General features: G+C 40.7%; 1 protein-coding gene across 1 annotated transcript in view; it reads right to left on the reverse strand.

Moving 5' to 3' along the window:
* Window positions 1–9901: 9901 nt before the first annotated feature.
* Window positions 9902–23683, reverse strand: part of KLF13 (KLF transcription factor 13) — a 36379-nt gene continuing 22597 nt past the window's right edge. The window contains exon 2 of the mRNA XM_005234181.4: window positions 9902–15492. Within this exon, the coding sequence (XP_005234238.1) occupies window positions 15200–15492 (293 nt within the window). The 3' untranslated portion in view covers window positions 9902–15199. The remainder of the gene's footprint in view (window positions 15493–23683) is intronic.

The raw sequence follows: 23683 nt of genomic DNA on the forward strand, positions 1-23683 counted from the left end.
TTGCTACAGGATTTTTTTTTAAAAAATTTCATTTGTTTGATTTCTACACAGATGGCTCAGTTAAACTTCACATGTAACTAGAAAATACTTCTAAAAAGCAGCATTTTTTGGACCCCTCATGTGAGTCAGATTTCTAAACTTTGCCATTCATAAGATCAATACATTTCAAGAAGGATTACTGACGGGGTAAAGTTTACCCCTAGAACTACAGGGCAGCTCTCAGCCAGAACTATTAAAAAGCACGTCATAGATGAGTAATCTGACTGGATTTTAATACTTCAAATAGTTCAGTAAGTAACTAGCTTGAAAACAGAAATGTTTCACAACATTAACCATATGCAAGCGCATACTTGATTTGACTTTACAGAGTTGTGTTCCGCTTCCTGTGGTCTCCTTAAATAAATCTATGCATCACTCCGAGTTTCACCACATTTGAAAGACTCCCTCTACTTACAACACAATTGCAGTGTTTTTCTTCACATAACTACATTTGCAAGAAAAAAGGGTGTTTTAAAGAACAAATTGAGTACCTTTCCACAAAACTCCGCCTAACTTGGATGCCTTGCTGAAATAAAGCTGTTCATATTGTTAACTCTGAGGAAACAAAATGAAAGCAGTTTAAGAACCTAACATGGTTATAAAACTCTGAGAGCAAGTACCACTTGTGGAAAAAATCTAGTTTCTCCTCCCTGTTGTAGCTTATTCTCCCTTGTCTGATTTCAGTGTGCATTGGAAGTGGTGACAATGGAAGTGCACAGTTACCGCATGGGAAGAACAAGTTACAGATCAGGGACACGCTGTAACTGAAGAATGCATTGCAGGTGTTGCCCCTCAAGGACACTAACATGAAAAAAACAAACAAACAAACAAAAGCCAGAGGTAGGTAGAGTGCAGAACTCAAAGGGATGTAAGGATGCTAAAACAGAAGTAGAAAAACTGTGGCTGACACGCCAGCTGCATGTCTCCTGGGGGAAATGCTGGAGGCTTTAAGGACAAAGCAGACTTTTTGGGGCTACGCTAGGAGCTGACGATAATGGTTTATAAGACTGCTAAATTGGCTCATCTAAACTCACAAAGTGCTGTGAATCTAAGACAAAAAATGAACAAAAATGCAATTGTTATTATTGTGACCATAGCATTTGCCCAAATGTCTAGTTACGCGCAGCATAAGAACTAACAGAAATCTGATCGATGAAGCAAAGGCCAAGACAGTTACCTGAGCACCCAGGGCTGGAGAGATTCCTAAAGGAATCCTGGCCTCCCTCTGCAGTGCCCCGTTCTATACTTGCAAGATGAAAACGTTGTTTTTCTGCACAGAAAAATGTTAAGTCAGTCTGTTTACTCAAGGACACAGAGCCACCTGAACAGAAAAGCCACGCATCTCAGTACTGCGCAGAATAACACTGAATTTACTTTCTTCGTTCTACAGCAAATCAGTTGCCTACAAAGGCTGAAAACTGTTGGAGTGCCTGGAATGAAAGCAAGGCAGACCCAAGCATCCATACCTCTTATGCAAGATTTAACAGCATGTAAGTCATGGTATGCACAAGGGTTTTAAAATGTAAAATATCATACATTAGACTTCATCTGTCAATTATAATTAAAAAAAGCCTGATCACTGAATTGAAGTGATTAGGAAGGAGTGGAGCAAAGAGCAGTGGCTAGTGCAGGACGAGTTATTAATATGTTTTAATTACTATGTATGTGAGTATATTTACCACAGGTAGACCAGAGAAAGCTGCCTACATAAGGCCTTGCCTATGTAAGATGGGCAGGAGCAGCAAGTAAGCAAGCTCTTCGGCAGTTACAGAGAGCGAGCAAGTATCCAGTACGTCCCCATGAAATCTCTTGTTAAACCCCACGGGTGACCCATATTTCCCCAAGTCCGTGCCCGTGCCATTCCCGTTAGATCAGACCTCATTCCCGCTGAGCCAGGTGCTGCTGACACCCCAGTATCTGTCCTATGCTTTCCCGGCTGCTCTCCGGTTGTGTGAGCTGCCCCAAAAGGCACCCGGGCGCTCCTGCCCCGTAGCAGGCGCTGACAGCACGGGCAGACAGATTTTTACCACTGCCGTTTTATATGCACTTTTGGTCGCTTTTGTGTGTCCCAGAGTGGTGGTTTTGGTGCCTGATAAACGTCACGCAGGAGTCCCGTCAGATCTGAAGTCCAGTTTTCTGCCCAGACGACAGGGAGGCGTTGGGATCGCTCTGCTCTAGAACTGAACTTGTTTCGAAGGTAAGTGCAAAACATTGGAATTAGTAAGTGGTGGGAATCTAACTGCAGGGAAAATTCCTCTCCCTCTTTTTGCAGTGCTTATGGGTAACATTCTCCAAACGACATAATTTATGTGAACAGAGAAGAATCACGAGTTTAATTTGGTATCAGTCGGTTGTAAAATCTGTTACTGACTTCTTGTCTCCTGCACACTATTCCAGGAAAACAGAAAACTGGCAAAGGTACCATCTAAGGGATTTTAAATGTTGGCAGAAGGTTCGTGTAACAGATGTTGCTTTTCTTCTTTAAAGGAAGATTTTTAACTTAAGAAACTACAAATTAAAAAGGAAGTTATTTATAGACATGAACTCAAATTATGGATGTGCGACTACATAAAATAACCAACTACTCCCTGACTTTTTCAACAAAGTTCAAACAGCTCCATAGCCCTTTCTTTTCAAAAAGCTGACACATCACTTGTGTTGATGATTTTCCAGACTTTCTGGCTTCTGGCTGAGATTCCATATAGCAACCGCCACTTTGCAGAAAGCTGGTTAATACACTACTGAGCATGTAATATATTTACCATCAGAACCAAAGACTCTGTAGGTTTAAGAGACCGGGACACATCTGTGAAGGCAGGGCTGTGCTCATAGGCAAACGGCGCTAATTCTGCTCCAGCATCTGAATCTTTTATCTGGAGCAGAATCTGGCCAAGGAGGAAAGCGCCCATCCTGTGTTTGTGTTGGTTCCGTGCATGTGTCTATGAGGTACCTGCAGATGTCGATGGCAGTGGCTGTTGTTAGGTCCTTGTCACCTGGGAGCTGGATAAACTCACCCAGCTTGGTTCCCATGTGGCAGTTAGACCTGTTGCTGCCTGATGGCCTTGGAGGGAGGTACTTGCTGTGCCTCTGACTGGGACGGTCAAGATGTCGATGTGTACCTTTATAACTGATAAAACCCAAACCACAGCCAGCCCACTCTGCCTTTGGCTTCTGCTGAAATTATCAGAGAAGCCAGGAGCTCGTTAGTGGTCACTTAAATGTCTCATGAATCTGGGCTTCTAAGATTTGTGGGGAATACTGCTGTAAATTCTGTTATCGAACGTAATTGAAAGCAAATACAAAATATAAATGCTTCAGCATCCCTTTTACTGTATAGTGCTTCGTATCATTACAATGTGTCTAGCACCAAGTAGTTCAGATGCTCGTTACCGTGTCACATCTGCAAACCTTTTACAACTAGAAATACTATTGTTTAGAAAAGACACTCTGTAGCATGTTCTTACTCTTTCAATTGTTTTATCAGTCCTGGGAGATGGTATTTACCTCCCTGAGTTCAGAAATAGAGAGATCTTCATGTAGCAGGTTTGCAAAGACACTCTGTGTAGAGACACAGGGCATCAGGCAGGAAAGGTATGATTAGGAATGGTACTGAATAATTCCCAGGGATTTTTCCTAGCAACAACCCTTCCCAGACCACAGTCATGCTTACAGAAAATGGCAATTCTAAGTTAAAAAGATAATTTTTGTATAATATTCCCCAAAGCAAAGAGGCAACACTTTTCAGAGGTACCTAAAAGGGAGGTGCTGAGTGCAGCCCCTTGGCACATTCCAGTTCTGTTAGGTACGTTAGCCGTTCTCTGTGGTGTCAGGAATTCACAAACTGGGCTTGGTCTAAGAGGAGGTGACCCCTCCAGTATAAAAATTTGTGTGTGTGACAGGGAATGTAGGGTGTGGTTGGAAAGGAGGGAGCCAGGGTGATTTTCCTTGGAGGAGGGCAAAGGTGCCGTTCCTGTGTGTGGTGACTGCACGGTGCTGCGCAGAAGATGCTGAGCAGGCAAGCAAGGAGGCCCTGCTCTGAAGCAATCGCTCTTCGGAGGGAGGTGGGACATGAACACACAAGCAGATGACTAAGGAAAGGCTTTTTTTCTTCTACAGGCAACGTTACCATTTAACACTGGTAGAAGACTGTATTGTTAGGCTGAGGGATGTGAATCTAAACCACTGCTATCGGTAAAATAATGGCTGAATTTTGAAAGCATTGCACACGTTGTTTTATCATGTTCCAGCTCCCGTATCCAAGAGGATGAGGGTTTTTTTCTGAGAACCTCCCATCTTAGTTCATGAAACAGATTTTTCTAGCCTCGTAACAGCCCTGTGCTTCAAGCAGATTATTTTAAGGACCTGGTGGGGGTGCTGCGTAGCTTGGCTGGGGTTTTTCCTCTTCCTGCCTAACTTCCCACACAGTACTGGGCAGAGCGGTGCTGGTCGTTCTCCAGGTCCCAGCCAGCCCCTCCCAGAGCCCAGTCACAACAGGCAGAGGAGCCAGGAGCCTGAGCACAGCTGAGAGCTACGCAGAGGCACGGCCGGAGTACAGCGGTGCTTGAAAGCCGCGCATTCAGCGGTGTCTGCGCTCCAGTTCAGTAACAGTGGAGTGGTGAAGCTCCGTCTTCTTGAAAACCTTCCCCTCTCCTGGCAAACACCATGTAACATACGATTTTTACGGTGACTTGTAGCATATTTTTGCTGCTGAAATATAACCCTTCCTTTCTAGTCCTCCTTAATCATAGTGATTTTGTGGAGAATACCGAATTTTCCGTTATTTGACTTAAAGCTTGATTCCCGCCCCCTCCCCCCCCCCCCCCTCCATTTCCTTCTGCATTAATTATCCCTCCTAAAAATAGGCAGGGGGAGTCCGAAAATATCCAGTGGAGCCTTAATGGAAGGTTTCTCAGAGGGAAGCCAATCCATGCCTGATTTATTCCCCCAGCCTTGTTTGTGCCGTCCCACGCTCCGCACAGCTCCCGTTCCCGGGCTTGCCTCGTGCTCCCTCCCCAGCACAGCTGCTTGCGAGGGCACGTGAAGGGGAACCCACCCCTCACCCTGTCTTCAGGGAAAGCTGCAAAAGCTGGGGTGTGCTGTGACTGCTTTCCAACCCTCACCCCTGCGAGGGACGACTCTCCTGCAGGGAGGAAGGCGGATGAAGGTCATTTCTTTTGCGGATCTGCCCACCTGCTCTGCTCCTGCAGCCAGCCCACGGCGCCTGCCCGGAGCTGGGGCATCTCCCCCGGCTCTGCGGGCTGGGGCAGGGCTCACTGAGGCACCACAGGTGGCATTCGCAATCCCCAACAAACCTTCCTGCTTCTTCCTGTCAAGCCATCCTATTCCTCCCAGCAGGCTGCAGCAACAGCTGGTAGGGCAGTCCCAGAGTGGAAAAGCTTGGGATTCGTTTTACGACCCCCAAAGTCAAAAAGATGGCACGTTAAACCAGACCTGGAAGGCCTTGCAGCTTCTCAGGACTGTGCTGTCTGTAACGCCAAAGGGTCCAAGCCAGTCCTCAGCACAACAACAGAGGCTGGAGGAAGAAACAGAGAAAATGGGCTCGTCTCGGGTCTGATCAGTGGCGATTCTGCATTTTGGTGCGGGAAGTCTTGACACAGCCTGGGTTTGGGGCCAGCCACTCGTGGGTGTGCCTATCCCTTGCTCCCCTCTGGGAAAACCGTAGCTGTGATGTTGATGTTTAGATGTATGTGAGCCTCTGAATGTGGCATTTTGCAAGAGTCCCAAACTGACATATTTTTTGCAGAGGGTGGGGCATGAAGCTTGAGAGAAAAATCGCAGGGCCTTTGAAGTGCAAAGCTTTGTAGTTTAAAAAAGCTAGGAAATTCCTGTTGCAGTTCACCGCCTGTGGAAAATCTGGAAGGTCAGACTTTTAACCAAAGACACTGGATAAAATATTTTAAAGTAACAGACTGGGAAAGCGTGGCTTTCATGTTTTAACTGTTTATGCAGTGGTGGAGAAGGAGAGCTTGATTCAAGAAGTGTGTACTGAACAACACTGTCAGTCTGTGCCTTGTTTCTCTCCCACTCTGAGGCTTCGAGTGCGTGCAGATCGCTGACGTAAAATGCGTTAGTGGTGGAAGGGGGAGGGAGGAATTTCTCTCTTCCGTTGCTATTGTGTTTTGTTATGTTTTGTGTCTGTTCAGTTTGTCTCCAGGATCAGAGAAATGACTCAGAAAGTTATTTCCACAATAGGAGAGCATGGGAAAACACAAACACTGGTCTCTTAAAGACACAGAGTCCTGTTTATTACGCACCGACATGCCTTACTTTCTAGGCTGTTGAAAATGCTACCACATGAACTGTCGTGCTCCTTCCTCTAGACGCCCTTTTGGATTTTGCACCCGAGGCCTTTCTTTTTCTCCCTAGAAAATGACATAAAATTGCACTACCCTATACTCCTTTCTTATTTTTTCTATACTTCCCTCTCTTTACCTTACCTTTTCCATTTATTGCACTTTTCATCTGTTCCCCATATTCTTCCCATTGCTCTTACTACACCGCCCCATACTTGAAACGCTCTCTCTGACCAGCACCATCTCCCTTGTCCTGCAGCTGGGCCTTTTTTCTCTCAGTGGCGCTCTCACCCACCCACTTGGCACACTGCACCTTCTCTCTGGGGGATGTCCCCGTCACGCCAGGTAGGCCTTGGGAAGGGCGCTTGGGCTAGCCCTGAACAAGCCAGCCTGGGCAGGGGAAGCTCTTGCGCGACCCTTCGGGTGCACCTTCCAAGCACTAGTGCAGCAGGCTCAGACCTGCTGCGCTGTGCTCAGGCAGGCGTGTTTATCCAGTGATGCAGAGAAGAAACGGCAGCTCAACAGAAACCTGCTGGCAACAGCGTCTCGGAGCCTCTCGGAGCCCAGCCCCTGATGCCAACCCCCTTTCCCGTTCAACGTTTGCTCCAGCCAGTGGGAGCCAAAGATTGAATCTAACCCCTTCCAGTGCCAGCCAGGCAGGACAGGTTGATCCTTTGTTTACAATTATGATGAAGCAGCAATTATACTCTAGAGCTGTTTTCTCTTGGTGTGGCAGAGTGATTACTAAGCTCAGTGTTTAGGTTTTGTTGCAGACCTTTGGGGCCTGTTCTTGCCTAAAAGCCCACCCAGGCTTTTTCTTCACTCTTTTTTTTTATTTTTTTTTATTTTCTCTTTTTTCCAGATTTGTTTAATGTAACCTTGTTACATTATGGCGCAAATCTGGCCCCCAAATCCAGCGTTCGTTGATGCTTCCCCCTTCTCCTCTTGCTGCTCAGATGTCTGGGCATCCAGTGTCCCTTGTCTGATGTATGGATTAAGAAATCTATTAAAAGAATCTTTCCCTCTCTCTTTATACTCTTAGCTGTGCCAGCAATGTGCTGTATCTAGCTAGACATGTATGCTTGCCTGCTTGAATTACTGTTCAATTTAGGTCCCTTCTCTACTGCTCTTAGAAAAGATGATGCAGTCTCTGGTCATCTTTGGAGATGCTGCCTAGCTTCCTTGCTCTGCGGTGCTTTAGGAAGGCCCATGTGTGTTCTGGTGCTGAGCTTTTCTGGTCAGCTGCTAGAAACACTCACCTTGTCTCATTGCCCTCGCCTCTTTATTTTTATTTCAGTCCCCATATTCTCTCTCTTTTCTCTCTGTTGACTCTATGTATATTTATGTGACTTTAATCTCCTTCAGTGAACTTGCAAAGCATGCCATGGGTGTGGTTCCTTGAAAAGCTGGGGCAATTAACCTTGAGATGGACTACTTTGAAGCCAGAAATGCTGCACAGGTAAATGTAAATAGGAATATCCCATCCTGATTCTAGCATTATTATCCCTTCTCTTCTGAACTGATGGACTACTGCCAAGTCTATGAACATTTCATGGCAAATGCTGAGTCACAGGCAAGACAGAAACTCATACATTTAGCAACTCGAGAGAATAAGTTTCTTTTGCAGGTGAGAATGTGTTAATATACACATTTCGGAGCGTGGGTGTCTGGGTGGGGAGGTATGTAACGCTGCAGTACCAAGGCGATCGACTCAAACTGAAAAGGCATATCCTTTTAGAAGTATTTGTTTCTCTTTTCATTCTTCTAGAAAGCTTAGAAAACAATCTTTGACTGCTCTTCTGTTAGCAAACACGAGGCAGATCCTTCATGTAGGATGACTTCAGAAACGCTACTCTCGGGGCCTGTTTTCACAAACAGTGCTTAGAAGTGTTGTGTAACCTGTATTTTCAAGAAACTTCAGACTCATTACTTCACAGAAAAGAGGAGCAAGAGTCCGTACCAACTTTCTCCAGCATCAGCAGAAAAAAGACCCCTCCCCACCTTTTTTCCCCAGTACAAACAGTGAATTTAGGTTGAGCAAGTGGCTGAAAAACGGGGGGGTGGCAGAGGTCAGATATGTCACACCCTTTCCACAGGAACAACCCAGCAAAACCCAACTGGACTCCTAAAGCAGCTGTCTAGCCTGTCTGTTCAAGGGTGAAAATTTAACTAGAATTGTGAATGGGGTGAAAAGACATCTGAGGAAGCATTAAGGCAAAGACTGCCAGGGGAAGGGTGGTGCTAGTTACTTCAGTGGATGTGAAATGGAAGTTCAACAGACAGACTGATAACAAGGTCTGCAAGGGAACCTCAGCTCCCTCCGTTATTAGACAGTTTACCAGAGTTTTGCCTGAGGATCCTCACAACCTGAATGCTCCAGAGAGTCCTCTGCCTGGGGTTTCCCAGTTATAACACAGGCGCGGAGAATAAACAGTGGGAGGCCACACCACGCTAATATTAGTAGAAGAGAATGAAACAAACCTGTGGTTTTCTGTTGGACAGAAGCATTTTGTCTTCTGTTCCAGTGATGGCTCCCTAGTAGTCAGGGCTACCCACTGCATGCGCAAAGAGTATGTTATTCTCAGATAACGAGCCCTTAAATACTGCAGTACCATGGTTAAGCATTTATGTGATTTAGCTAGTTCCTCTGTGTAAGTCACAGAATAGCAGTTAATCATAGACACGTGTAGATAGATGTACAAGCTAACTGGTGCATGGTCAGAGATAATGAATAGCAATGACAGTTCAACACTGTAATGAATACATGGGGAAAACTGTTATTAAAGATAATGGTCTCCAAGTTATTTGCTCTGAACAGTTTTCATGACCACTGCACAACAAAATGTACTCATTTTAAAGTAATTCACACAATTGCCTCTAGCTTAACAAAGATATTTTAGCTTTCATCTTTCAGCAGTAGTCCACTGTTCTAAACTATTTTTGCGATCAGTTATAATGTTCTATAGACAGATATTCATTATAGAGAAAAAAATTGTTTTCCTAGGGGTGTGGTGTAACTTTCAAAGAGGACAAAGGCATACATCAGCCACTGCCTCATGTATTCGAGAAAGTCACTCAGATCTCTCGTGTTTCAGTTTACTTTTCTTTAAAATTATGAAAGAACATTTTGGAATGCTGTGAGATTAAGTTACAACTGTTCTGATAGTACACTGCCACCTGCAGAGATGATATCGGAAATCTGCAAAGAACTGAGGTTTGAAGAAAGGATAGCTGACTCTTTGACCTTTGTAATGCATATTAATCCTGTAACCATCTTGTAAAAACCCCACAGTATATACCAGCTTTGAGAAAATAATTTCACTATGCAACTATAAAATACTGGTTAAAGCAGATGAGAGTACTTAACAAACATCACAGAAACTTTCTCTCAATGATTAAAAACATAATCCAATTTTAAACAATAGCACCAGTTGACATTTAAACAAAGATGTGTAACAAGATATCAAATCTCAAATGAACAGCACAGATATTAACAACCGATGCTTTCTAACTGATACATAGAGAAGGAAATTAAGAGAAAAGCAACATTTCATAGTTATAAGTTTTATTTTGGAAAATGTAAACGTCACTAACCATGCATACAAGTTAAGACGATATTTTACAGTTGTTAATTTTCTTTCTTTTTCCTTTTTTTTCCTTTGTTATTGTTGTTGCATAGGACATTATCACAATATATAATCTATGCAGTACAAAATACATAAAAAGTTACAGCAGAGCAAGAATAGATGAACATACAACTGTACAACTGTAATACTTCAATGTAGTGATTTAAAGAGTTGAAAAGTGACCCATGGAAGCATTCATGTGCTGCTGATAAAACTGTAGAAGTAAAGATGATGCCGGTAACATTTAGTTCACTAAAGCTGGAAGAATATATGTAAACACGTGCACACTTACTGGCACACATATTCTCTGTCACCCACACAGGCATGTGCTTGTGAAAAACCACGTGTGCACATGCCCACCCGTCCCCCCGAATGCATACATACACAAGTAACTGCAGCTGTAACCAGAGATGAAATTCAACCACAAATCTCAAAAAAACAGCTTCAAACTTTCCAAATGCAATGGTGTGGATCTAGGATTCTGGTTCAGACCCATCACTAGTCATAATGAAATGGATACCTATTTGTGTTCTGTAGACATCCCTTCGTTATTCAGTGTGTAGTATATACACACTGCTGTGTATACGTACTATACAGTTTACACATATATATGTATTTATATATATGTGCATATGCTTCTATAAATCCATATATATATATATAACCTATATCAGTGGATGGGGTTTTGCGTTTTATATTCTGGCTTATGGGGTAAACAAGTATAACTCGGTTATTTTCTTCTGCCTAAGGCTATAGCTTTATCCCCCAAAGAGGTAAAGATACAGACATTCATCATACCATTCACTGACATAGACCATATGTTAGCACCCAATGCACAAACAGGTGGTGTGATGGAGTAAAAGAGCACCTGAAAGTCAGTTCGTAGGCATCACCTAATGAAATTAGTAAATCAAATGGCAATGAAAAAGCAAGCTTTAAGTATGCAGGGTTCATTTTCCTCATTCTTTCTTCACAAACCGTGTATCCCAAAACAACAATGCACTTCAAAGAGTACACATTCTAGAACTCATGGCAAAGAACTGGAGAAAAGCAGTTGTGAATGTGAATAGGTAGAAACAGATAAGCTCTTCGCACAGCCTTTTGCTGCCTGGCTGCATGAAGCATGGAAAGCGCTGAATGTCTGGACAGGAGGTGATGAGGTTTTAAAGGTGTACAGAGGCTTTCATAGCTAAAAGTTATTGCAAAGGTTAATGCAGTACAGGGGGTAGGGTATATACAGGAATTAGATGTTACCATCAAACAGAGGCTTCTGATGACTTGTTATAAATATATACCTTTGCAGTTATATAACATAAACGGATAGTATGCCTACATTATAAAAGCAAGGAACAAATAGTTCGCCGATATAAACAATTCTCACAATAAAATCTAGCTGCCAGGAGTTTACCAGGACTGCTTTCTAAGAAGCAAGATGAAAATTGAATTCATGTGGCCATTAATGCACTTCAGGCCTTTGCACAGGATGAGGTTAATGGAAGGGATGAATGAGTTTCTAAGGGTGTCTTTACTTTCAGTCGAGTGGTGGTAGTGATGTGATGATTTTAACTTGCACCCATTTCCTATAGCAAGGCAGTTAAACTCAACTCTTAGAGGAAGCTAGAATCATGGCTGGAGAAAAACAAACTTCCAGGGCTTTCTTAATAATCATAAAACTGTTGTTATATGCTGAAACTAAAAATAAAAAAATAGGGCAATTTTTTAGTTTGTGGGGAATCACCTCAACAGATTGCATGGGGAAGGGAGGAGGCAAGAGAGGTGCACACGCGTCCAAACGGAGGACTGCAAAGACATCTGCACCTTGCCAGAGCAGTGCTTCCCAAGCCTGCGATGTTTGTTGCTATGCCAGGAGAATGTTTGAGGTTCACTGCTGGGTGAAACAGCAAAAGGGTAAAACTTTGAGGTTAGTTTGAGTAAGCACCCAGATTTCAAAACATAATCTGAGCTGTTCAGGCTTCTCATATCTGCAAAACTCAGGAGGAACCATCATGAGAATGGAGTCTTATGACTTTGCTGATACTTCTGCTTCTTTTCTAACATCTAGCAGATGCTACAAAACCCCAAACACACTCTTTCCATATGAAAATAGTAAGAGAAGTTTTGTTCGCATTCAGTTTTGGAAACTACTAGTGGTTTGTAATTCATCATTTTATCCTAAAGCTATCATATATTAAACGATTAATGGAGATATTTGAAACTCTACGATTTTAAAACACAGTAATTTGACTGCGAGTCTAACACATTCTGAGGTATTTACAGCTCAGATGTAAAAAAAAATGTGTGGTTTTTTTTTTTTAAAAAATAAATATTAACAAAGCATTTCAGAGAATTTCCTGAAAGTGTAGCTATGTTGGCTATATAGAATCTCACAGCCTTCTTATTAGATGAACTGGCTGAACTGGAAATTCATCTTTGAACCAATTTTTTTTTTCTACTTAATCTGGGAGAATTACTAGTAATACCTATGAAAAATATACATAAAATCCTTAGTTTACTATTTGAGTTAAAGTTTACATAGTTCTTGTGTCACTCACAATAGCTGTCCTGTAATCTTTATATCCCATAATCTCAGTACTAATGAAACCTGGTGTGAATATTCTTTCTCCAGGCTATTGAAACAACTTGTTTGTAATGCACCTACTGATTAATGCTGAATTATTATGCCCTAAATGGACTGGAGTGATTCCTCCTTTGCTAAAGATTAAATGATGCTCTTGTTGGAAAAGATGATTTTACAACAAAGTGAACCACGAAGCCTATGATTTTTCGCTGATACTTAGTTTTCCTTTTGATCTCCTCTCCCCCTTTCTCCCCACCCCAATCCCTCTATTAAGGTATAATAATAATGAGAAATGTGTTTATGTCTTGTTTCCAAGTACATGCACAAGACTGTTGACTTGTAGAATTCCTTTAGCTAGACACCTTAAATGCCTCGTTACTAACCACAGCACAAGAGCACTTTTAGCAGTCACAGAAAGTATTGGAATGTGAATTCCTGTTACCTGAATTGTATCAAGTTGTTAAAATTGTGTGTATCAGTAGATGAGATTAAAAAGAAGAAAAGAGGAAATCTATGGAGGCAAACAGATCTGGCTTTCTCCTAACTTACAGTGGTTAGGCAGCTTGTCACACAAACTCAACGTTTGTCATCTTGCAAAAACCCATTATGATGTTCTTTCATTTTCTGTGAAATGAAACAGTAGAATTGTGCCTCACATGACTTCCAGTTGAAAGGGGAAAACTGATTTTTATAGAGGTGAAATCTGAAGCAAACAGCCATAAAAAAATACTGAAATAACTGCAGTTTGAACTGTCTTTAAGTATCTATCCATACAACTAATAGAAAGTGTAGTATTAGGAATAATGTAAATATTATGGAAGTACCTATGAAACTACTTGGAAATCTATATTAGCCTCTCACAGTTAATATACAGTACAATAAAGACTTGCAAAATTGGATCAATGCAAAGCAGCAAGTAAGATATAGTTTCATTTGGAATCTGGAGGCATTCACTTGATATCAAATGGCAGGTTTGGCATAGAGAGTTACTTTTCACCATGCTACACTTAACTGCATTTATACCCTACAGTAAAAGCAAGAAAACCCCAAAATTTCCAGAATCAAAAGGACCTGAATTTATAATACGCACCATCAGACCCAGCCAAACCAAGCATAGTGTATTTGCTGCCAATGAGATCTCCAGTACATCACAATGCTGCTGGTCATTTGCTATATCTGCTACCATGTAAAACATAAAAATTCTACCTCTGTCTAGTGTCAAATATTTGAAAGTTACTGAAAACTAGCCAAGATTCCCTTTTTGTTATTAAGCAGTTATTCAGAAATGAGAGCACCTTACTTTATGCTGGTATGCGTATTTTTGAGAAATTTGTAGCAGTGATGAGCTAAAATGTCCTTTTATTTTAAAACTTTAAAATGTGTATTTAATTTTTCCAGTCAGAAGATACATTATGATTTTCCATTCCTTTTATCGGTGACCACGATTGTGAGGCAACAGGATAGAGAAACTAGGTCTTAGACAATTTGTCTTTCTAAGATACAGCTGTACAGTAAGTACCTTGATAAAAGTTTTGGTGGGCATTGGTTCAGCTATGCTATTTCCATAGTTTATTAAAAAAAAAAAAAAAAAAGAAGAAAATTGTTCAAGTCAGTGTGGTTTGATTTGAATATTCTGTTGGTCCCATACTGAATAGGCAGTGCAGATTGCTTAACAACTTGGGAGAGAGTGACAGAATGCCTCCGAGATTCCATGCCACCTTGCAATAAAATGTTACCCAGTGTAAATATGTTTCCTCATGACTGAGGTTATTTACTTAAGGCATCTTCTTCAGCATTTTTTTCTCAGAATTTTATCTAGCATGAAACAAACAAACAAGTTTATCAACCTCACAGAGATTTTTGCAATAGGAAGTTGGTTTTGGAGCATCTTCGGCATGAAGTGAAAATACAGCTTCCTACCAAAAGCAGAGAGCAGCTTGAAGAAAGGCAAGACTCCTGTTTGGACACTCCTCAATGTACGTTTGTAATCAGGAAAACAAATAATGGAAGAGTCTGGTACCACATTCCAGTACTGATTTGTTCTTTGTATTGTTTGGTTTTTATTTTTTCCCCAGTGTGTGAAAGAACCTAACAAAAAGCTTCTGAGTGCAAATACATTTACAGAGTAAGGCTGCGGTTAGGGTGTGTCTTCATTATAATTATTGTGTAACATAAATATCCATCCCTGAGAAAGGAGAAGGGGGACACAATCCAACACAGTTGATTTGTAAATGTATGTATGCTCATGCTGTGCAATCTGGTCTTACAAAACTACTTTGACACCTGAGGTGAATTAAGTGGTTTGGGTTTTTTTTAGATTTTCTCATTTTCTTATAAAGAATAATCAAGAAGATTTGTAAATGGTTTCAAAATGTTTGAAATATTGAGACAGCAGAAGTCACAAAGTGTAACATGTAAGTCTGCCTGTCCATGAGGTTAGAATAGCCACTTGTCTGGTTGGGTAAAGAAAATTTGACTGGAAATTGCAGTGGAAGGCAGCTATTTACTGATTTTTTTTTAAAAAAAAAAGGTGGGGTGGGGAACTGAAGAGGGGAAGCAACAGTTTTTTAAGTGTGTGCAACACAAACAAAACTCCACATTAGGTATTAGAGGCAAAGTGCTGACATCCAGTGCAGGTAGGTCTATGGGGAACTGGCAGGACTAATTGTTGGACTTGAGGCATCTGAGCGGCTGTAGTCACTGACAGATCCTGTTCTTGAGCTGCTTCCGCTTCGCCTCTTGAGCATGCTTGGGTGGAAATTGGCATGGCGACGGGCATGCTTTGTCAGATGATCGCTGCGCATGAAGCGTTTCTCACAGAGAGGACAGCTGAACTTCTTTTCTCCAGTGTGAGTGCGGTAATGGCGGGCCAGCTCATCCGAGCGAGCAAACTTCTTATTACATCCTTGCCAATTGCATTCAAAAGGTCGTTCACCTGCAAGAAGCAAACATGGCATGATTAGAAGGGATAGCAATGTCTTCCATGTGCTTTTTTTGTATGCAAAAGTTAGAATAGAAAGGTTGGGAGCATGGTAGAAGCCATTTGGCACTAATTGGATGGGGAAAGTGTTACTCTCTGCCCGAGATGAGACCACCGTGGTATTCCAATCCATTAAAAAGTACTTCAAATCAAACTAGTGATAGATGCCTCATTTGATAACTGGATCTTCAGGGATGCTGGGCTCCTGATCCTTTAAGCTGATGTCACATTTCATATCTCTTGTACTCCATTAGACTTCTGGGCTTTGACAATATCTGTACTGAGCTCTACAGAATATTCACTTACTCCTCCGAGCTGTCCCTGTGTCTGTCTGACTCAGTGTTGAAGTTCAGGAGGTGTGATGAAGTCTCTCTTCAGTTTAAAAACAATAATGGTAAAAATGCACAATGGAAATTTTGAGGCACTGGGTGTGAGGCTGTCACCTTGCACTCTCCACAGCCATGCCTGTGATTTCTGCATTTGGTGAAGGTACTAGGGTTTCTCTTGTTCACTGCCTTAGGTCTCATTTTAGAAGACAAGGGAGGGAGCCCTATATTTCAACTAGGTAAATGCGCCACATAGCAGCCTTCTATCAACAGCTAAAACCCATGACTATGACACTTCAGGTAGGACCACTGAGCTCAAAGAAACAGCAGTATGGTGACCTGATGCACTTCTCAACAGATTTCAGCCATGGGAAATATCTTTCATAGGGCAGTTGCATGGCTATGCTGGAGGTCTGCACTTGGGCACTGTGGTAGATGTGCAGCCTGAGAAGCTCTAGCACTGGAGGTGAGCACCGGCTGCAGACAGAAGTAGTGTTGTTGTTATAATAGATGGGTATCTGGGATGTATTCCCAGCTTCATCACTGATGCGCTGCATAGCCTTAGGCAACTTGTACTATTTGTTTCCATCCTTAGTTTCTCCGTTTGTTAAAAACGACAACATCAAACCATGAAATGTGCTGCCTACTACTTCTGTACATTGGTTTGGTTCTTACTGTCACTGCATCTGAATATCACGTTCTTTATTTGTTATCAATCTAGAACATCTTATTCATTTGTGAATACAGACTTAGCAGTTTTTGTAGTTATAATTTTTATAACTTCCTACTTGCACCAATCTTAATTTTTCTAATGCTGAATAGGCAGTTCAGGAGGTCCAGAGAGGTATAAAATTTCTGTCCCAAAATCAGAAATTAAAGTTACACACACTACACCAAATAGGAAATAAATACATAAATTAGCCTCCTGGAGAAATTCAACACACCTTAATTAAAATTGTCTGATAGCAAAATTAACACCAGCCAACCTTCAATCTAAGTGGCCAGTAATCTGTTTTAAATTCACAGATTTGGCCATAACATTTATCTCCAGGATCTACTTAGGAGGCTTCTGCTCAGAAAAAGAGATTTTTAGGTTCTTTTTCCCTCTGTTCATGAAGCCTCCAAGATACTTCAGCCAAATCTCAAACAGTGTCTCAATTAATAGACACGCAATTCTTATTTTAAATAAAATTTTATTCGAGACCATGGAGAAAACAAGTGTTCCTCATGTTTCCTTGATTATTTAGGAGAAACCCCAATCTTAAGCACATTTTGTGGATTTCATTAGTTACACCTACAACTACAAGGCCTAATGCAATAGTTGTACCTGTACAGTACACAAGGGAGATTTTCATATGGAGAACCATGAACGCCACCTCCTAAGTGATCTACAAAAGTCAGCTAAGACGAACAGGACTGCTTTCAGTTGGCTTCCCCTGATCTAAAGCCTAAAAAACTTAGGGACCTACAAATTTTTTAAGAGCAAACCCACCAACAACTCATTTAATGCATATAGTTTTGTTGCTTAAAAAACCTATGCAAAGCCATTCCATGTCCTCCTTGGCCTTCTGCAAACTGTCAGGGATTCATCTCTCAGTCTGCTGAGAGACGGGAAACAAATACATTTTCACTATGTTTGTACCCAGTCATCGTTGTTAGATATGCTCCTGCCTGTGGTGGGATGTGCCAGATATCCCTGTTGTGTGACTAGATTCACTAATCTTTTTCCTATGTTTTGGTCATACAACAGATATACTTCCAGGAGGAATCTGGGACCCTTGGAAAGAAGGGCAATAAGACATGGTCTAACAGCTGGATTTGGCCTGCAGAATGGAATTTTCTCATGCCTGTGCTATAGCATCACTTTCTGGTAAGGCCTTTGGACGTTTCTGTTACTCAAGTTCCTACTCACCTGCCTGACGATGTTGTTGATGATGGTCATGGTGATTTGGGTGCTAAGCCAAAGAAAATGTGGCCTTTCTTCCACTACTACTTCTCCTTCCAAGAAACTATTTTTTCCCCTCAGTCCTCTCTAGTCTTGATTTGTTATCTTTTTGGTAATTGCCTTTAAGTTTCTTGGCCAAATGTTTTTCCCCTCCGTGCACTCTTACAGTGCAATCTCACTCTAGCAGTGGTAGGAAGTTCTCTAGAGTGCTTCCCAGCTTTGTTAAGGTTTAGCAATACCTCCTCAGAGAAAAGCTGTATTGTGAGGAAATGCTGGAATTCTTGTGTGAAGATATGAGAATCATTATTGTTCTTAAAAAATTAGTACACAGTCTGGAACAAAGTTGCTGCAGGATGTTAATTAAGGCAAGACCTAGCTGTTGGTCTAAAACCACACGTGGAAATTCATAGTCTGTCATCAATCTCATCTCTTAAACAGAAGGGATGTGGTTTTCTGTGCAGGTACGTTATATAAATGACCTTTTACTGTCAGTAAAGCAATCAACAGAATGACAGTTTATATGAATTGATTGCCTAATCTCATTAGGGAAAATGCAGCCACAGTACAAGTTTTTTGCATCAGCAGTAACTCATGGTCATATTGTAGTTAACAAAGAGCCTTCAACGTTAAAGTTGCTGTACACGACAAAATAAAGACTTTGAGGTCCATCTTAGGCAGTGTTGAAGTCAGAATTTTACCTTTATACAATGACTGCAGAATTTGATCCTATAAATTACTGTGAAAATATTATCAGGTATCTTAAATATGGTAGGAAACACGTCAAGCATGTGAATGTATATATTGAAAGTCTTAGCACTGCCTTGGCAACATCAGGTTTTTTGTGCATTATGAGCATTACTAGCAGGTCTCAAAGAGAGGTAAGTCTCCAAAAGGTAACGATCCTTGAAAATAAAGGAATCAAAAAGCAGCTTAGGCTTTTTTACTCTTAAGAGAGGCAGGCAAAAGATGCCTTTAAAAGATAAGGAATATTGTAATTAATTTTTTTAAACAATTTTAAATAGGTTTGGATTTCCATGTTCCAAATCCCACTAAACTGTAACCTTTCTAGCTCCTCTGACAGAGCATATAACATCACATAACTGGTGTTAAAAGTTACACAAGCTCATGGAAAAACATCACATTTGAGAATTAAATACAACTGATCTTAACTGAAAATTACACAAGCAAGAACATTTTTGGCTTCTCCCTGAACTCCACCCAGTCCAAAGAAAAATGTGTGTCAAGCTGCATTAAGAAACTTGCAGTGCTCACTGAGTAAAAGAACATGAGATCTGCAGGTGTACTGACTCCAAATTCATTCCAGTGGCACAGCCCTAGCTACTCATACTGTTTTATACTGCTTGCCAGAGCAGACCACCAAAGGAACCGTAGAGTTGCCTGGGCTATAGAAACAGCATTTTAAAAAATGCACCTCTCTTCTTTCTTGCTGGAAGAGATTCAGAAGCAAGTAGAGCCAGGCTGTTCTTCTGATATTACATAAAAGTCCTTTGTATTATTCTATATTTGTCAATCGTTACATATATTGAGGCAACTACATGTACTTACGGGAAACAAAAACTACAGAGATGGTGGAACCAGAACTGATGTCTTGACTTGTACCACACTTCTAGTGTACTCTCCACTTTTCCCCAATTCACACCCAGTTTTAAGGGCTCCTTTCTTATACAGTGACACTCCTGTACAGACCCTGGAGTCCTGTTTGACTGATTCATCTGTATGATATCCAGCATTTGAATAGCAGTTAAAAATGATACTAAGTACTATGTAGGCCTGAGCGTGCTTAAAAAACCCCACGCCTACAAATGACTAAAATGCCCAAACAGGTTGAGACACCTGTGATACCAACCATTTTCAGAATTCCAATGGAAAGATTAGGCAATCCTATCTGAACAATTTGAAACGTGATATCCACTGCCCTACAGATTAGAGTATTATCCAGTCAAACCATGTATACGGGCTATTTTTTTCAATTTAACTCATGTAGTAGCTTTGCACATTAGCACCTTCAAACGTATGCCAAGACCATGCAGTAACAAAGAAATTTATATTCTGGGAATTCCACACGTGCCTGCAAAACCAGAAACAGTAAGCCAGAAACAATTTTCTGTGATCTTTAATCTGTTCTGCTGTTTTGCAGAACAGCATGGTATGTTGTTACAAAAACAGACTAGAAACTTGAACATGCCACTGTGTGCTATTCTTATATTTCTACATTTTCATATACATAATTACGGGTATATTTGGAAACACAGATTAGCAGGCTGGGTGGGGAGGATGAGGGGCAGACAGTTAAATACAGATGTGACTGAAGCAGCCTTCCTCTAAGAGAGGAAATGCTATCCTGGGAAAAAACACTCACCCAAGCAGACCATGTTTCTTGAGACTGGCTGTTATTTAGAAAAAAGAGAAAGGTTATCCTTCAATAGCACCGATATGTATTTACAAGCATTTAGCTTCTGTTACTCTCTTTTTTATAAACAAGCCCTTTTGCAGTCAAAACCCAAGCCCTTAACCATCTGAGTGCAAGAGAGAGAATAATGCACCGCTTTGATGTTAAATGAATGGTGGTTTCTTTATCAAGTATTTTAAAAGGGATCAAAACATTCCAAAGCTTCACAATTCCAAATTTCTATAAATTAAACAGTTTTAAATTAATGACTTTGGAGGTGACATTTCATAACCAAACAAGCGAAATGCGATCATGATTTTTGTATCCACTTTTGTGTGTCTGTCAACAGCTTTTCAATGTCTCCACTACCTTCAACCATATCTAACAGGTAGTGAATTCAGCAATATTAAGCTTGGCTAGTTCCAGGAATATGAGGAAGTTTTAGTAATGTTCTCAGTCAAAAGAAAAGTCACAGGGTGAATTTGACTGTCATTAGACACCAGAAGCCCAATATGGGAGTGTGCTATGAATGCCCAAAACCAAGAGAAGCTTTAGTCAGAGTTCACACTTTATTAGACACTGGGACATAACCTCCCCAAAGCCCCTAGGACACACAGGAACAAGGAGCTGGATTGCATTGGTACCTGCTGACAGAAGCATGCATGTTCCTGCTATTTCCATTACCTGTGATGCGGCCTTTTTTGGGGAACTGGAGTTCTCAGATTTCCAACAGGCACAGACCCAGGCATCAAGTACAATCACACTTGAAAGCGTGGGCATCTTTACTTTAATCTTAGCAAATACAGTCATTAAATGGATAAATTTTTGGATCTTATGTTTACCGTGTGCACAGGAAACTAGTACTGAGCAGAGGCTGCAACAGCTACTGTTATATCCATTATTTAAATCCTTGGTTTATTTCCTGTACCTTAACATTCTTATTGAGTTATTTAGACAGGTATGAATATTTCTTGAATTTCCAAGCGGCAAGTTTACATTTTAAGTGAATGTGTGTTACTGTTTGTTCTGGAAGTGCTTTATTGCTCCATCTGGGAGCACAGATTACAGCACGCATGACTTATCTGTATAACCACAGCTAACTAGAACAACGCAAACAGCAAATGATGAACAACAGTTCAGATACCATAATGATAATGATTACAATGCCAGAGAAATACAAGTAGTGCAAAATTCCTCCCCTAGCCTTAACCACAGTCGGGTCTGCCCAAGGACCAAAATAACTACTTTGGTATATTCCATGCAGCTACCTTCTGCTCTTCTTAAAAATATTACAACTCACTTTCACCATAATGGAAAAAATCTTTTTCTTTTTTTCTTTTTTTTTTTTTTTTAACAGATTGCATTCTGTCAGTTATATTCTAGGCCTTTATTTCATGCTTGTTCATTAATATCTTAAATCTCAGTTTAGAATAATTTTACGGTATTTTTATTAGCCACATTTGCTTCTCTTTTGTCAAGGCAGAAACATTCTAGCCTTTTAAGCTTTTGTTTTTTTCACAGGACACTCCATCACATAATCTTTCTGTTGTCTAAAATATGCATTCCATGGCTTTACTGAATCCCTGTTCAAACTGGGATGCCCAAGCTGAACTGCGCTGTGTGAGTTTCTATAGCTTAGCACTTTTAAAATACCCACGATTTTTATTCTGCATTTTTGCACAGTAAATTAAGAATCTGGAATTTGAACCTCTTATCTTTACCAAGTCATTTTCTGCCTACCATGTTAACTCCTGTTTTGACTCCTGTTTAGTTCTCACTTTATCTTTGCTAATGTACATCACTGTGTGTTCAGTACATTAAGCTCTGTGTTCCACTCCCAGCTAAAACCTAGTTCCAAACTGCTTTGCACAAACCACCAGTAAGTAGCTGAAAGTTATATTCCATGATCTGGAAAATAAATCTTATAGCAAATTCGCTTTAAAATGAAATGGTCATAAATTTAATAAAAAGAAAATTTGCTACATCTTTTGCTAAGGTTTTGAATGAAAGAGCAAAATAAAGGCTAGAGCTATGTGTATTATTTATTTTTTGCTCCACTGAAAAAATAAAAAAAAACTTTGAACTGCAGAAGAACTCAGCAAACCAAGTAGCCCATAGTAATTTTATTTTTGGTAAAATATTTTACTATTTTTGGGGTGTTTCTTTGTAACACTATTTTAATTCCTTTAGCTCTGGAGACAAATTTCAACACAACGATGATGTTAATTTGAAATGAATTGATGAAACACATTATCACAATTTTTCTGAAATAAAAAAAATCAGCCTGAACTATTTGCTGAGTTTCACTGATACATAGTTCTGTTCTTCATAAAAAGCCACTTGTCAGTGAACAAGTGTTCACCAAAAATTTAGTTTCTATAGTTCTTACTAATAAAGAAATGCAAAGTTTTTGATATTATTTATAAACATTTCTTAGCAGCTTTCTCTTCATGAAGATTAAATGCCTGACATTTTTATTAGGTGACTAACTGCAAGTCTGATCTTCTAAGGGAACAATTTCATTTGTGTTTTCAACTTTCACTGGACTCCCCGTGTTTATAAGCACAAGGGATTTTCAAAAACGGCCAACAAAGACAGGCTAACCAGCCAAGTGTAAGGACCATGAAACTCTGTCCTCCCCTTCACAGAGAAATCTTGGAATACATTCTAGATCTATGCTGAGAATGTGACTGAGAATTTGGCCTCTAGCTTTGCAGTGTGGCCCAAGGAGTCTTAGGTGATTCCCTACAGCATCTTAAGCACAAGAAACTTATTTCCCAGTGTTATGCTGAGCTGCTTTGGTTTCCTTGTACGTTTGTGCTCCTGAGCCATTTTGCATAATGTTGGTAAGTGATGCAGCCCTTCAAAACGCTCTGTCTGACATTTTGAGTTCTCCCTTCAAAAAGTAAAAAGATGCACTACTGGAATGGCAAAGAAGCAACCAACCCAAAGCCCATGCCAGAAAGCCCAAGCATATTTTCCGGGTATGTATTTTTATGATCTTCTCTGGACTGACATGGAATGTTACAGTTCCATGGATACATAGTGAATTCTATTTGGTTTTCTTCTCTCTAGCTACATTTACGTTGTAGTCTCTCTCTCTGCTAGAGAGTACTCCAAATATTAGTCCTGCTGGGCAATAGAGAAATCAAATTATTTCCCATTGATTGAAGACCATAAAAAAGTCAGAAAAAAACCTTCAGTAATTCCACAGTTTAAATTTCAGATCTCTGCCTGCAGACCTGAGAGTCTGATGCTACTTGTTTTACTGCACCCTTGGACTACGACGCAGAATACTTGCCGTTGCTAACAGTAGGCTTTCTCCTGTGCAGTTTGTCACTTCCGTTTCTGAAGAGTTCGCACTTTATCTCTTCTCCCTTCCTCACGCAACCCCTCCCTATCGTATGTTCCTTCCTCTTTTGAAACTACAAAAAATCAGTTGCACTAGGCCAGGGGCCTGTGAAG

This window comes from Falco peregrinus, chromosome 1 (genome assembly GCF_023634155.1).
Source record: "Falco peregrinus isolate bFalPer1 chromosome 1, bFalPer1.pri, whole genome shotgun sequence".
NCBI lineage: Eukaryota > Metazoa > Chordata > Aves > Falconiformes > Falconidae > Falco > Falco peregrinus.